The sequence below is a fragment of the Cajanus cajan genome, chromosome 5, assembly GCF_000230855.2.
Source record: "Cajanus cajan strain Asha chromosome 5, NIPB_CcT2T_4, whole genome shotgun sequence".
Lineage (NCBI taxonomy): Eukaryota > Viridiplantae > Streptophyta > Magnoliopsida > Fabales > Fabaceae > Cajanus > Cajanus cajan.
In genome coordinates, this window is record NC_138521.1 from 13578602 (window position 1) to 13593522 (window position 14921).

At 36.1% G+C, this 14921-nt stretch overlaps 3 protein-coding genes across 3 annotated transcripts; all 3 read right to left on the reverse strand.

The window, feature by feature from the left end:
• Positions 1-1117: 1117 nt before the first annotated feature.
• LOC145957852 (uncharacterized) lies at positions 1118-4811 on the reverse strand. Its single transcript, XM_083074268.1, has 6 exons — positions 4629-4811; positions 4118-4273; positions 3905-4010; positions 3204-3559; positions 2122-2555; positions 1118-1820 (listed from the first exon to the last, which is right to left on the reverse strand). The coding sequence occupies exons 1-6, from the start codon at positions 4809-4811 to the stop codon at positions 1118-1120; spliced, it is 1938 nt and encodes a 645-aa protein (XP_082930394.1).
• An 80-nt stretch (positions 4812-4891) lies between these two features.
• On the reverse strand, positions 4892-5392 carry LOC145957853 (uncharacterized). The gene has a single exon (XM_083074269.1). The coding sequence runs from the start codon at positions 5390-5392 to the stop codon at positions 4892-4894; it is 501 nt and encodes a 166-aa protein (XP_082930395.1).
• Positions 5393-11528: 6136 nt separating this feature from the next.
• On the reverse strand, positions 11529-14119 carry LOC109790991 (ethylene-responsive transcription factor ESR2). Its single transcript, XM_020350240.3, has one exon. The coding sequence runs from the start codon at positions 13943-13945 to the stop codon at positions 12845-12847; it is 1101 nt and encodes a 366-aa protein (XP_020205829.1). The 5' UTR covers positions 13946-14119; the 3' UTR covers positions 11529-12844.
• Positions 14120-14921: the final 802 nt, after the last annotated feature.

Below are 14921 nucleotides of genomic sequence, written 5' to 3' on the forward strand. Positions count from 1 at the left end.
TAAAGGTCCCTCCTCAGGTTAAAGAAGACAAGGTTCCCCAATTGAAACCTCTGGTGAATGAGGAGCCTAAGCAAGAGTCTGCCCAAGGTGAAGATTCTATCACGCTCTAACCCCCCTTGAGTCCAAACAAGGGTATATTTCTTTTAACTTCACACCCTTATTGTGATTCTGAACAAAATTATCTTATATATCTATTGTCTCTTTTTTGTATAGATTCGACCGAGTCTCCAAGACCCTTCACAACTTCTCCCTTAATCCAAAAGGGTACTACCTCTTCCATCCAGGGCCTTTCATCAATTCCTTCTCCAGATTTGGACTTGATGAGCTTCTTTAACGACGAGGATGAAGATATTAACAGTATCTCCGAGATGTTGAACAATTGGACGAGTGGTCCTTCTGGGTCGGAAAAAGAATAAGAAAAAGAAAAGGTCATCGAGCAAGGTTCTGAGACTCCATCTTATCAACCTTTGCTTGATTCTTTCCGATTGAAAGCATATGTCGAAAACCTTGATCAAGCCTTTCTCCTCCCTACGTTTAAGACAGAAGTGGAACAGATGGTCAAAGATTTATTGTCTTATTCAGATCTTTCTCCCGAGGTTCATTCTGAGTTGCAGGAATTTATTAAGCCCTTCAGCCTCGCATGGGATCTTCGAGCTCAATGGTCCACTGCCTTCCAGGAAGTGTCTCAGATTGAGATCGAAAGCGAGGACGACCGTGTTAAGCTCGAGAGCCTTCGTGAGGAGTTGATTTCCATTAAGAGCTCAACGGCAGAAATGATTTCTTCCTTGCAAAAATTACAAAAAGAGGAGGAAGATATAGAAACAACTATCAAGGCTCTTCAACATGAATTGGACAAAACCCGCTCGAAGAAAGATGGTATCAAGGTCCAGAGTCAAGAAATCAAGCAGCGTCAAACATGTCTCAAAGATGAAGGCAAGGCCATATCTTCTCGACTTGCGAAGACCTTGGAACAGAAGAAGCACTTGGAGGCTCAATGCACTTCTCGAAGGTAAAGCCTGGATGAGGCTTATAAGGCTTTCAAGGATTTAAAACAAAATTTTGTAATAATTAGATTTCCCTTTTCTATTTTTGCTTTTTATTTATCCTTGAACAACTATCACTCTACCCTTTTATGAAAGCACTTTAAGTATTTCCCATTTATTACTTTGCTTGCATTCGAATTTAATTCTCTAATAACATACGCATTGCTGGAATATACTTGCTCGACTATAAAGGGACCATCCCAATTATATGACAACTTCCCTAAGTATCGAGATTTCTGGTCTACGGGAAGGATAACTTTTAATACCAAGTCCCCAACTCGAAAGCGTTGTATTTTGACTCTCTTATTATATGCTCTTTCGACTTTCTCCTTTTGTTGAACAAGGTTTTGTACTGCGATTAATCTTTCTTCGTCTAAAGATATTAATTCATCATACATTAAATTCCAATAATCTTCAGTAGGCAAATCATTCTGTTTTTGTACGTGAATTGATTGTAAATTAATATCTAAAGGAAGAATGGCATCATGCCCATATACCAATTTATAAGGAGTAGTTTTCGTGGCATCTCTAGGCGAATTCCTATAAGCCCATAGAATTTGAACCAGAGTCTCGTGCCAACTTCGAGGCCTGTTCGATATATGTTTTTTGATTAATCCAATCACTACTTTATTAGCAGCCTCGACTTGACCATTTTCTTGTGCGTAATATGGGGTTGAAGTTACTAGCTTAATTCCTCTGGATTCGGCATATTGAGCAACTTTTTGACCTGTAAACACTGTGCCTTGATCAGTAGTAATTGTTTGAGAAATGTCAAACCTTGTAATAATATGATCCTCGACAAAATCAATTATGTCTTTTTGCTCGACTTCTTTTAAGGGAATAGCTTCAACCCATTTTGTAAAATAATCTATGGCCACTAATATATACTTGTGGTTTTTCGAGGATGGTGGATGTATTTGCCCTATAATGTCAATTGCCCACCCTCGAAATGGCCAAGGCTTAATGATCGAATGTAACTCACTTGCAGGTACCTTTTGTATTGGTCCATGTTTTTGACACTCTTCACAGCTTCGTGCGAACTCGATACAATCCTTAAACATAGTTGGCCAATACAAACCTTTTCTCGACAAAAACCCATTTCATTTTTTCACCTGCTTGATGTGCTCCACAAATGCCTTCATGTATTTCTGCCATAGCTATATAACTTTCATGATTTCCAAGGAACTTGAACAAAATTCCATCGAAACCCTTTTTATATAATTCATTGTTCAACAAGACATAATTAAGAGCTTGTAGTTTGATCTTTCTTTCGACCTTTATATTGGGATTTTGCAAATATTCGATCAATTTGCTCCTCCAATCTGGTTGACTCGAGGAACCAACAGTCATAATCTCTCGATGCTCCATCAATTCATTTTCTGTATGAATTAAATACTCGAGACACTCTTTACTTACTTTATACCCTGAGGCTGTCTGAGCCAACTCATTTGCAATGGTATTCGAGTTTCGAGGAATATGTTGTAGCTCAGCTTCATCAAAAGCGTTAAGTAACTACACAGCTCGAGTTTTGAATTCCATTAACTTTTCATTTAAACACTTATACTCTTGCGTTAATTGTTTGATGACTAATTGTGAATCACCTCGAACTGATACGTTTCTAGCACCTAACTCTTTGAGGATTTCGAGTCCCGTTATTAGTGCCTGATACTCGGTTTCATTGTTCGAGTATCCCTTGTATGTTTTAAATGATAACTTAGTCGGGAACCCTTCGGGAGAGATGATTAAAAGACCTATTCCAGCACCTAATTCGTGTTTCGAGCCATCGAAATATAATTGCCAAGGCTTGGTGGTTAGGTAAATAATTTTTTCAGTTTCATTCGAATGGTCTGCAAGAAAATCTACAATTATTTGTCCTTTAGTTGCTTTTAGCGGCTCGAAAGTTAACGAGTATTCAGTTAACGCGAGTGCCCATTTGCCGACTCGAGAATGTAACACAGGTTTACATAACATATATTTAATTACATTACTTCGACAAAATATTACAACATCACGAGTCCTAATATAGTACTTCAACTTAGTACAAGCAACATAAAGACTTAAACATAATTTCTCTAACGGGGTATATCTAGCTTCTGCTCCTACTAACATTCGACTTAAATAATAAATGACTCTCTCGATGCCATTATCATCATCTTGCGCCAGCATGCCCGCAATAGTCGAATCGCTAGCTGAAATGTACAACTTTAGTTGCTTCCCTTTAGAAAGTGGTGCAAGCACTGGAGGATGAGCCAAGTAAACTTTGATTTCATCAAACGCTTTCTGGTGCTCCTCATTCCATCGAAATTCCTGCTCCTTTTTTAAACGTAAAAGAGGAGAAAATATTTTAGTTTTACCAGACAAGTTCGATATGAATCTTCTCAGAAAGTTTACTTTACCTAGGAGAGATTGAAGTTCTTTCTTGTTCGATGGAGGTTTAGTCTCCATGATAGCTTTTGTCTTATTTCGATTAACTTCAATTCCTTTCTGGTGTATGACAAACCCCAGAAATTCTCCTGCTGTAACACCAAAAGCACATTTTAGAGGATTCATTTTCAAACCATGTTTTCTCATTCTCTCAAAAGATAATTTTAAATGGCTTAGGTGATCCTCTTTTTGCTTCGACCCAAAAATTATATCATCAATATATACTTATACAAACTTACCAATTAAATCATGGAATGTTAAATTCATTACCCTCTGATAAGTAGCATCTGCGTTTTTTAATCCAAATGGCATCATCACCTATTCATAGACGCCTAAAGCACCTGGACATCAAAAAGCAGTTTTCGACACATCATTAGCTACAATATAAATTTGGTTATATCCAAAATAACCATCAAGTAAACTCATAATTTCATTACCTGCAGCAGCGTCTATCATAGTTTCAGCAATGGGCATAGGATATTCATCTTTGGGAGTTGTTGCATTAAGATCTCGAAAGTCGATGCATACTCTGAGTTTTCCATTCTTTTTTATAACAGGCACGACATTCGATACCCACTCAGCATACCTTGAAGTTCTGATGAACTTCGCTTTCAGTATCTCTCAATTTCTCCCTTGATTTTTTCGATTACTTTAGGAGCGAATCTTCGAGGACTTTGCTTCACAGGTCTCTTTCCTGGGATCATGGGTAGCCTATACTCTACCAATTCTCGATCTAATCCTGGCATTTCATTATAATCCCATGCAAAGCAATCTTTGTATTCATGCAAAACTTGAATTATTTCGTCCTTCAATTCCCCTTGCAAGAACTTACTAATATAAGTTACCCTTTTATTTTTGACAGTTCCCAAGTTGATTTCCTCAAGTGGATCTTGAGATTCTAACTTATGTTCTCCCTTGGTTGCTCTTTCGAATCCCAACGGTGAATCATCGAAAATACAATCTAGCTTGGGTTCCAGTTCCTGCTCTTTGCTTTCTTTCGATTGTTCGACCTCCTGGTTTCTTTCTATTTTTTCTTTTTCTGTTTTTTCTCGACCCAACCTGGTCTTCTTGGTTTTTTTCTATTTTTTCTCTTTCATTTTCCTTGACTTCGCAGTCTACATTCTTTTTCTTTCTTTTTTGTTTTTCTTTTTCATTTTTCACCTCGAAATCCATCCCCTCTTTTTTTTTTCGTTTTTCTTTGACCGAAGTGGCCATGCTATTTTCATCAACCTCATTTGAACGTGCCTTTTCACCTTCATTTTCCTCGGCCATGTTAGCCGTTCGATCGGCCACATAGGCCGATATTCGAGCTAAGAAGCTCGAGTAAGGATCTTCATCCTTCATTCCTCCAGTGGAGCTGAATCCTTTTCGGCTCGAATCACAAACCCTTTCTTCACGTCCCAGCAAAAAGTTTTCTTAATTCCTTATTCTTCATCCATCACTCCAGAATTATATGCATCGAAAGGTTTGATCTTTGCAAATGCTGTCAATTGTTGATCAGCAAAATACATACCAACTTCATACATTTTCTGGTCAGCCTCGAGAACTTCCAACCCTTCGTCATCGTTCCAGAAGAAGATCTTTTGATGCACAGTGGAAGGGACGACTCCTACCCCATGGATCCACTCTCGACCTAGCAGGACATTAAAATTCGCCTTGGATGGCGTCACTATAAACATGGTGGCCCTCTTTACACTCCCAATCTGCACATCAAGTAAAATCATGCCTTCAGGGTGTGAAGATTTTACTGCGTAGTCTGAGATCATTATATTGTGAGGCTTCAAATCAGCCAAAGATTTTCCAAACCTCTTCAGCATTGTTTTGGGCAAGATATTCACAGCTGCGCCTCCGTCGACCAAAACCTTATTCACCTCTTGCCCCTCGATCATCAATGTTAGCAATAGAGGCTTAAGGCGTCCTTTCATTTCTTCTGTAGGAGAGTCGAACACAGCAGAATTGAATTTGGGGATAACCCTCGAGATTTGATTGACTCATATGATTTTGGATTCATAGTTGGGGTCATCGAAGAAGTCTTCCCTATGGATATCCTCTTGTTCATTCACTGACTCCATAGCCCCAGCATACTCGAAGGGTAGAATGGTGACTACTCCACAAATATCTTTTAGGGAGTCCTCAAAACCACTCTCGAAACAATCTGTAATCATGTCTTCATCATCCTCGATGAACTTCCGAGATGATTCCCCTTTCTGAGGTACCGGAATCGAGAAACGGTTTCCTCCAAGTCCCTCAAAGGTAGCCTTCCGCATCCTTTGTTGTCTTCTCCACTGGGTTTTGGTCAGATTGTTGAAAGGCTGTCGAAAGCCACGCCCATAACCTCCAGTCGAGACTCTATTGGGTCCTGTAATCGAATTTGGAGTTTTCCCAGGAATTTCTTGCATTGGGTGTGCAGCGTAACCCATTACTTGTTTTCCTCGACCCATGCCAGCCATCATTGGCCTTGGATGAGCAGTCTATTTTCCCATAGGCACGTTCGCATTCGGCACAAAAGTATTGCCGAATCTCGACGAATTGTACATCTCGATCTTCACTACTGGAGCATTGTATTGGGGCATGTGAACTTGCCTCATGGTCAATCCAGCTTTCGACCCATCATTCAGTCTAGCTTTCTCACGAAGCTTTTCAGTTTTGTAGCTCTTCATCATTTCCGACTCCTCAAAAGCTTTAGTTGCAGCTCTATCGAAGACGGCACTGCATCGAGGACACAATATAACCTCTTTATCAGCTTCTTTCTTCTTCGATAAGAACTCAACCAGACTATCCCCTTCTTTTGGGTAGATAGGTTCCTGTTCCTTAGCAAAATCCTCCATTAATTCCTCGAGCTTCTCGTCAGAAATGGGTTCGATGTTCTCATCGTCCTCGACAGCATCGTCCACCATGTTGATGGGCATGGAAACTGGTTCTACATAGCCAGTATGGGCAGCAAATGGATCAACGTCCACTTTCATGTCTCTTTCCTCGAAAGCAAGACGACCATCAATAATCGCCTTTTCGATCAAATCCCTGAAATGCACACAATTGTTAGTCCAGTGACCATACATATTATGATATTTGCAAAATTTCTTCCATTTTCTCTGTTCGAATGGTGGGATCTTATGATTTTCTGGGAGTACAATTTGTTTGTCTTTTAGTAAGATATCAAATATCTTTTCTACTTTAGTTACGTCAAAACTATATTTCTTAGTCGAGGTTCCTTCTATATTTTCACCTGGTTTTAGCATTTGACATTGATAGGTAGGACCAGGGCGTAATTCTGCTAAGTTAACTTCAAAATCCTCGCCCGAAAGTTCATAATTATTATCCTCACTCATCTCGGTATTTTCTAGATAAGATACCTTCTCTTTCCGAACAAACCTATCAAACTTTTTTAATTTCTCTTTTTCTAACTTGATTTGTTCGATCCTTCTTACCTTTTCTGCTAATTGAGCCATATCTCTCAACTGTTCATTTACCATTTTTTTACGTATCGAGAAATCTAACCATGTCGCTGCAATCCTAACTAATTCATGTTCAGGTATATTAGTATAACATCTAGACTTTAATTGCCGGAACCTATTCAAATAGTCATCTAAAGTTTCATGGCTTTGTCCCTTAATGTTCATTAGATCGACTATACTCACTTTCGTTTCCTCTCTGAAAAAGTGTTCATGAAAACTACCTTCCAATTGAACCCAAGTGTGTATCGAATTAGGGGGTAAGGTTGTGAACCATGTAAAAGCATGCTTAGTCAATGAACTTGGAAAATACTTCATTTTTAAATATTCATTGTTCGCTAAGTCCCCACATTCGACTACGTACCTAGCTATATGTTCGACTGTAGATTCAGTTGATTCTCCCGCGAATTTCGAGAACTTTGGCACTTTTATTCCCCTAGGCAGTTCTACTTAGGGTTACATAATCTGGAAAAGCTGACACAAAATAGGGACGTTCATTTCGACCTACATCGAACCCATGTCTGTTTAATATCCTTTCTACCATTTGATCCAAGTTGTCATTGGGAACCCTATTAGGTCGAACTACGTTCTGATGAAAAACTCCATTCCCTCCAGGATTTTCCATTTCATTCAGGTTCGCACTCATGGCTCTCAAAGGTGGCCAGTCACCCAATTTATCCCCTATTTTGTTTATTAACTCGTACAAAGGAGTCATTATGTTATGCATTTGGGTTGACAACAGGTTGACTATGTCATGATTACTATGGTCCATCTGTTGTCGAAGAGCCATCATAGCTTGGTTGCTAATACCCGTAGGTACGTAACTACCTGGTTGAATCAGAGAACCTTCCTGACTTGTTCCTACGTGTTGATATGGGTCTTGCATAACGAAACCCATGCCATTTGGTCCAGGATTATATCCCTGTGGAGATACGTGCATTTGTGAATTTGGTCCTAAGAAAGGCACTGGCATTTCGGCATGCACTGGTTGGGTATTTCGCCAATTCTGTGGCATACCCCAGGGGTATTCCCTAGTGACATTTGCTAGTTCCTGAGTAACATTTGTTTGCCTAGTTGTATTTTCGAGCAACACAGGGGAAGATGCTGCCCCCCTGGTCACATTAGTCACATTATCAGGGTGCTCTACATCTACGTGATTATTATTGTTCGTGTTGGTATCTCTCTGATTATTAGATGTAGACATAGTTCTTCCACTCCTGAGTCTCATGCAACACACATACCTAAAACTAGTCCAATTATGTTTGACTTAAACAAGTCCCACCGGGAGTGCCAATTTGTTTATGGTGAAATTCGTTCGTGGACCCTTTATATTCGAACTAGCACATAAATGGTTTCAATTTAGGTATTTAATTTAAGAACAGAAAATGGAGTAGGCAGATTTAGTGATTACTTGTTTCTAGATATTCCTCGATAATTAACAAGTAATAATTCGCATGCACGTAAATGCTAAAATGAACAGAATGAATAATGGATATATTCGCAATACAAAACATGGTTCAAATTACATACTGTCCAAGAGTTACAATTAACGCACTACAACTATGTGATTAGGAAAAAATAATGGAAGAAACCTACACTACAACTACTCCTAGAACAAGAAAAGAAATATGGTCGAGAAGTGATCATACCCAAAGATAATTCCTCGCATGGAAGCCATGTGTGCAGGCAGAGAGTGCTTGAGAATTCAGTTCAAGTATGAGTTTTTCCGACCTCCGTGAAGGCGTACGACCCTCATATTTATAGAGTTTAATCATGAGCAGTAAGTTTCATGAGGAACGTTGTGGGTGAGTATAACCGCTATCCACTACCTACGTGGGTTCAAAAGATAACTTCTCATAACCGTTCTTCCGCGAGGTTCAAAAGATAACTTCTCATAACCGTTTTTTCCGTGAGTTCTTCCTCTTCGACCACCTTTTAGCATAACCATCTCACTATCCAAGTACGTCTTTGTTTAATCTGCATTATTCTATTTTTCGACCTTAAGCCTTACAGGTAAGTGGTATCGCCATTATAAGATGTTTTTCGAGCAAGTTCAAACATTATTTTCGAGTCATACAGGTTTCGAGTGACCCCAACAAAAGTACAAATTGTTTCTTGGCTGTTAGATTTTTTTTTTGTAAAGATAGGAAAGATTATAAAGATGGTCGCAATGAAGATTGAACCTAGATCCTCATGTTTCTAACTACCCGAACCCCTCCCCACCCAACCACTGGATGAACTTTGCGTACCCAAAAAAAAATTGAATCTTCATACTTTAAAAAAAAAAATCTTTGTATGTAGAAAAATTAGTATGTGCTTCTCAGCCGAAAAATTGTTCCATTATATTATATATACACCACCTTTTTATTATAAGTACACCTCCTTTTTTATTTTTAAAATATCTTTAATTTTTTATCCTATATTTTTTTTTAATTTTACTCCTTTATTGTTTAATTTATAATTTTTTTCCTTATTTTTTATGTTCATGGTATTTTAAGAATTTATTTTTATTAAGAAAAAAGGAGATATATTTAAGATATATATATATATATATATATATATATATATTATGTGTCAAATAAAGAAAGAGAAAAATGTATATAAAAATTAAAAAGAAAATACTAAATTGAATATTAGATATCTAAAATAAAAAATTAAATATATTTTAAATTATTTTTTAAAAATAAGGGTGTATTTATCATAGAATAAAGGTTTATACATCATAAGTCTATGTTCTATTAAATCTATGAAGTTTTTCCTGAAACATTCTCTACATTCAATTTTTTTTGTTTGGACTATTACTGTTAGGCCTATGATCCAAACCTTAACGAACTCGACCTTTTAACCCATATATAATTGTACTCTTCACGAAATGACAGGTCTCAAAGGCTTTGTGAGTTTTATGAATTTTGCATTATTAATAATTATTTTCTTTTTACATTGTTAATGTATCAAGTATTTTTATTATTTACTAATTAGTGTCTAAGAACCGACGTAACTCGTTCATGAAAGCAAACAATTATGATCTGTTACCCTATTCATTTTCTTTTAATGAATTATAACTTTACAACTGTATTTATTGGTCCTATGCCGGCAAAGCCGTTGGTTTCACTTATTTAATCCGTATTGCCATTAAGTATACAATAATGCAATTCCAATTCCATCAATAATAATAATAATAATACAATTTCATCTTCATAATTATAATATTTTTTCAGTAATAAAAAAAATTATAATCTTTTTCCCCACCTGTTCCGAAAGGAGCAAGATGCCAAGATCTCCTGTCCTGAGATTGAATTTTTAACTGCTTTTCCTTATCTTGCAATCTATCTCATTTTGTGTCTGATTTTAAAATTTCAGCATAGAAATTTACAAATGTTGTTAATGTTTTAGATATTTTTTTAAAAAAATATTATACAATTTCTTGAAATGTATTTTATCTATTATGTCGATTAAATTCTCTCTAATTTATAATTTTTATTTTCTAACTCTACAATAAATAATTTATATAATTAAAAATAGTCATTGTTTCATTGATATCGTAAGATGCTTAATTAAAATGGATAAAAAAAATAATAAGTTGTTAAATTTTATTATAAAATTTTAATGATTTTGTAGTTGTTTAATAACAGTTTGTCATATATAAAAGTTCTTATAAATTTTATGATAAGTGTTAAAAACTTATTTAAAATTATCTTCAATTAGTTGTCAGCACAAACCTTTACTTTAACAAGAAAACAAACCTCGATATCAAGCAAATCTTTAAACATTAAATATAAAATTTTATGTAACTCATAATTTCTAAACACATTGTCAATCACCGGTCAAGTTCCAACTGCGTGCCATGCAATTCAAAATGAACAGCTGGAATCCAGATCCACTCCATTTCAAATTCATTTTAGAGATTTAATTAAAAAAACCATCCACATTAAATCATTAATTAGCCGGATAAATAAATTCTTTACAGAGTTGCATGTTTTGAGTAAGATTATAAAATTAGAAGCAAATAAATTAACACTACATTTGGCGTTATTTAATATACAGCATTACAGCCTATAAAAGACTTACTGAAATGAAAAAATACACTTAAGAATACATTAATAATTAGGTATTAAAATTTTAATAAATTTATAATTTATTAAATATATCAATGAATATTATCACAACATAAGTAACTGCTGTTTTAACACAAATAACTGTAGAATATATAATCAATTAATACAAATTAAAAACGCATACTTTACTCTCAGATAATGATGCATTATGTGTATTTTGTAAGAAGGATATTGAATCTGATTATCATTTGTTCTGTACCTGCCCGGTGGTGGACAAGGTATGGAAAGTTTGTCTCAATTGGATTAGCTGTCCTGCCCCCCTACCTAGCAACATTTTGGATCATTTCAACTTCATTCCTGGACCAATTCAACACTACGAACAGGTTGTATATTGGCGTTCCATATGGTTGGCAACTACTTGGACAGTGTGGAGGACAAGGAATCGTTACAGGTTCAATGATAATAGCTTCTCTTTTGAAAGATTGGTGAACGAGATTCAGGTTTACAGTTGGAGGTGGCTGTCATCATTTGCAAAGACATTCCGGTATACTTTTTCACAATGGTGCTATAATCCTTGTTTATGCATGTCTAGGTATATTCACTAAAATAATCTACATGTTTGGTATGTAGTTTCCTTGACATAATTATTCCTTTCACGAGACTGATATGTTTGGTTATGTTGTATACCATTTTATTTCTCTTTTGGTACCACTGGTACCTTTTTAATGAAAATTTTCTTAGCCGTTCAAAAAAAAATATGATGAATACTGGTAGTCTCTAGTTAACAACCGAAGGTAAGAGAATAACAATAGGATGTTATGTGTACCTATAGTGCCCCTTATAATCATAATTGCTTTTAATTATTTCAAAACAATTATTGAAACTTTCTATTATTAAATTAATTATCATCCTAACGGCATTGGTCAGTATTTGCAATAACTTTTCAATATTTACTTTCTGGACTTTAACATGATAGAAATTTCATGAATATGAATATGCAACCAAAGTGGATATATTTATGGGGTCTTCCAAAACCTCCATTATGTTCTGTCGTGTTACTGAATATCCTCACCCTGGAACCTTGCCTTTTTTGCTTTCGATCTATGAGCAGCTTTAGTGCTACACTTTCTCCTAAAAGACTCCATTCTTCAATACCATTTTCGCTAGGGTTTTTCCCTATCTTAACTTTAATTTAAAATACCTTATCACAGTCCCAATATTCCTACCCCTCCCAGCAAAAACCTAGAAGAAAACGACAGCACAACGCGGCATTACTCAATCCAGACATGGATGTTCTCCCAACAAAACAAAGAATAAACAGACACAATGCAGAAAGAGAGGGAAGAAAAAAAAAACAAAAAAACAAAAAAAAGTGTGCCACAACAGTCGTAAACTTTACTAGTTCCAAGGTCAACGCAGAAGCTATCATTATCGTGCAATTGAAAACAAGAAATTCACTTTACTCCGAGTATGTCGTTCTCACGAAACCCTTCCCGGTATCATAAATTAAAGCAGGCATAAAACAAAAAAATAAAATAAAAAATAAATACTGAAAAGTGTAACCCTCGTGCTTAAACAGATTACAGAGCACCGTCAACAATTTCAGTATTATCGATAATTTCAATTACTTACCAACCCATAGTAGGGGCCATAATACAGAGTTTGAACACATAAACCTAGTTAAACCTCCTACCAATCATAAAACCCTAAGAACAACATTCCAAGTCATCGAAAGAGACCAAATTAACGCAAGCTAAAGATCTAAATTAACATAAATTAAAAACAAAAGAACCTTAAACCATCCATGCATGATACGTTTTACTTTTTTTTATCTCTCCTAAAGCTAATTCAACTACACACAAGACATAAATTAAGCATTCTGCATCCTGGCTGCAAAGGAATTAAAAAGTTCTGGATACTGAAGAATGTCTTCCAAGTTGGAACATCCTGGGAAATGATTCATCATATACTGGTAGTTGTTGCTGTTGTTGTCTCTCTCAATAGTCACACCCTGCACGGGGTTAAACCCATTAAGGGTATCAAATTGCTGCATGGGAGAATCATAAGACACACCAAAACCATCGATTTTAGGAAACCTCATTTTGGCATCACCATAACCCTTAGTAGCAGAAACAGCCACGTAATCAGACACAGTTTGAGGAAATGGTTCAGAAATGGACAAAGTCTCATGTCTCAGCGAAGTTTCACCAGTCTTATTGGGCTTGGTTTTTGGCAAGAACTTATGGACTATCTCTTCCAATAACCCAGAATCAGAAGACTCTCGCGGGAAAAAACCCAACCCCAAGTCTTCATCAATAGACTCAGCAACTTCTGTTGCGTGATTGAAGCTAACAACACCGGAGTTACCAGCAATGTTATTAGCATAGTTACCCGTTGGAGAAGGTAACGAAGAAGAGTTTACATAGCTACTAGCAGGCGCAAGCGCAGTCTTACTATGAAAATGCTGAGAAGAAGAAGAGTTGAGGAAGTCACGAAAGAGAAGCATGTTGAGAGAAGAAGGGTTGTGATTGTGATGAGTGGAGGATGATGATGATGAGAAGTCGGCACCTCCGAGGCTGTGGTTCGGGACGAACCTGGTGACGTGGCAGTGCTTAGGAACATTGTAGGGTTGGAAGAGGTGAGGGTCTGGAGCGTCGGGGTACACGAAGTTGGTGCGGGCCTTGACGCCGCGCATGGCACGGGCGGCGCAGTCGTAGGCGCAGGCGGCCTCCTCTGCCGTGTCGAAGGTGCCCAGCCAGCGGCGCTCCTTCGACTGCGGGTCGCGAATCTCGGCGGCGTAGCGGCCCCAGGGGCGGCGTCGGACGCCGCGGTAGCGCATGGCAGTGCCGGAGGTGGGAGCCTCGCGCACAGTGCGCTTGGCGGCGGACTTCTTGGGGTGCGGGTGGTCGGCGACGGCGTCGGGTTCTTGAATGGGGGTCATTCCGTTGAGACGGCGCAGTGCATCTTCCATGATTAGTTCTCACTGAAGCAAGAATTTTAGAATGTGAGAGGGTGAAACTATAGCATATGCAATGGGAGAAGCAAGTGTTAGTTCTGACTCGGAACTTGCCCTTACCCTGGCTCTTTATTTATATTTTTGACATAGATTGTTGACTATTGGGCTACTTCTTAATATTTTTATTAATATTTTTTTAATTTATTTTATGAGTATAACAGTTTCTTACAGAATTTAAGAAATAAGACTATAAAATTATGTTATTTAACTCAACAACATAATTTAAAAAATAGCTATCAGTAAAGTAAAAGAAAAAAGAATATTTATTTTTTAATATATAAAACATTTTAGAGGATATATTATTTTTTCATGTGACTTAATAAAATGGTTAGAATTTAAATTCTAATTTTTTTAAATCCAAAAAAATTTAAACTGAAAAAGTAATGTCTCTCAAATCTTCAGAAGAGATCATTTTTGTGAATGAGATAATTTTTTTTCAGTAATATATATATATATATATATATATATATATAATTGATATACGTCATATATTTTTAGAAACCTTTTCAACTTCTTTCTTCATTATATTCAAAAAAAAATATATATATATATATAAACTGTTTAACTTCTTTCTTTTATATTGACGCAAACAATATACAGTGTTTGTCTATTTGTTTATATCTCTTTTCTATTATTTTTTTTATTTTATTATTCAATCAAACAATGAAAGTATACTAGAAAAATTAAAAAATAAAAAAATAAAATTAGGTGCACGAAACCTATATTGTTTTATTTTATTTTTCTTCAATTACCAAAAATAAAAAAATAATGAAAGTATACTGTTTACTGTTCCTTAAAAATAATTACAAAAATTCCTAATTTTATTGATTAAAATTTACTGGTAGAAAGTGTTTTATATCAATTATTTATATATTAAAAGTATATAAAAAAAATATTTAATCCACTTTTCAATGTATTAAATATTGAATAG

What these genes read in the sequence shown, in the direction of transcription:
- LOC145957852 (XM_083074268.1), bottom strand. Translation starts at nt 4,811, where the DNA reads ATGAAGGATGAAGATCCTTACTCGAGCTTCTTAGCTCGAATATCGGCC. An exon ending in CTCGAAGATTCGCTCCTAAA is followed by an intron (nt 4,011 to 4,117) that starts GTAATCGAAAAA and finishes GTTATAAAAAAG; the next exon opens with AATGGAAAACTCAGAGTATG. An exon ending in TGGGTTTTTGTCGAGAAAAG is followed by an intron (nt 1,821 to 2,121) that starts GTTTGTATTGGC and finishes TATTATTACAAG; the next exon opens with GTTTGACATTTCTCAAACAA.
- LOC145957853 (XM_083074269.1), bottom strand. Translation starts at nt 5,392, where the DNA reads ATGAAAGGACGCCTTAAGCCTCTATTGCTAACATTGATGATCGAGGGG.
- LOC109790991 (XM_020350240.3), bottom strand. Translation starts at nt 13,945, where the DNA reads ATGGAAGATGCACTGCGCCGTCTCAACGGAATGACCCCCATTCAAGAA.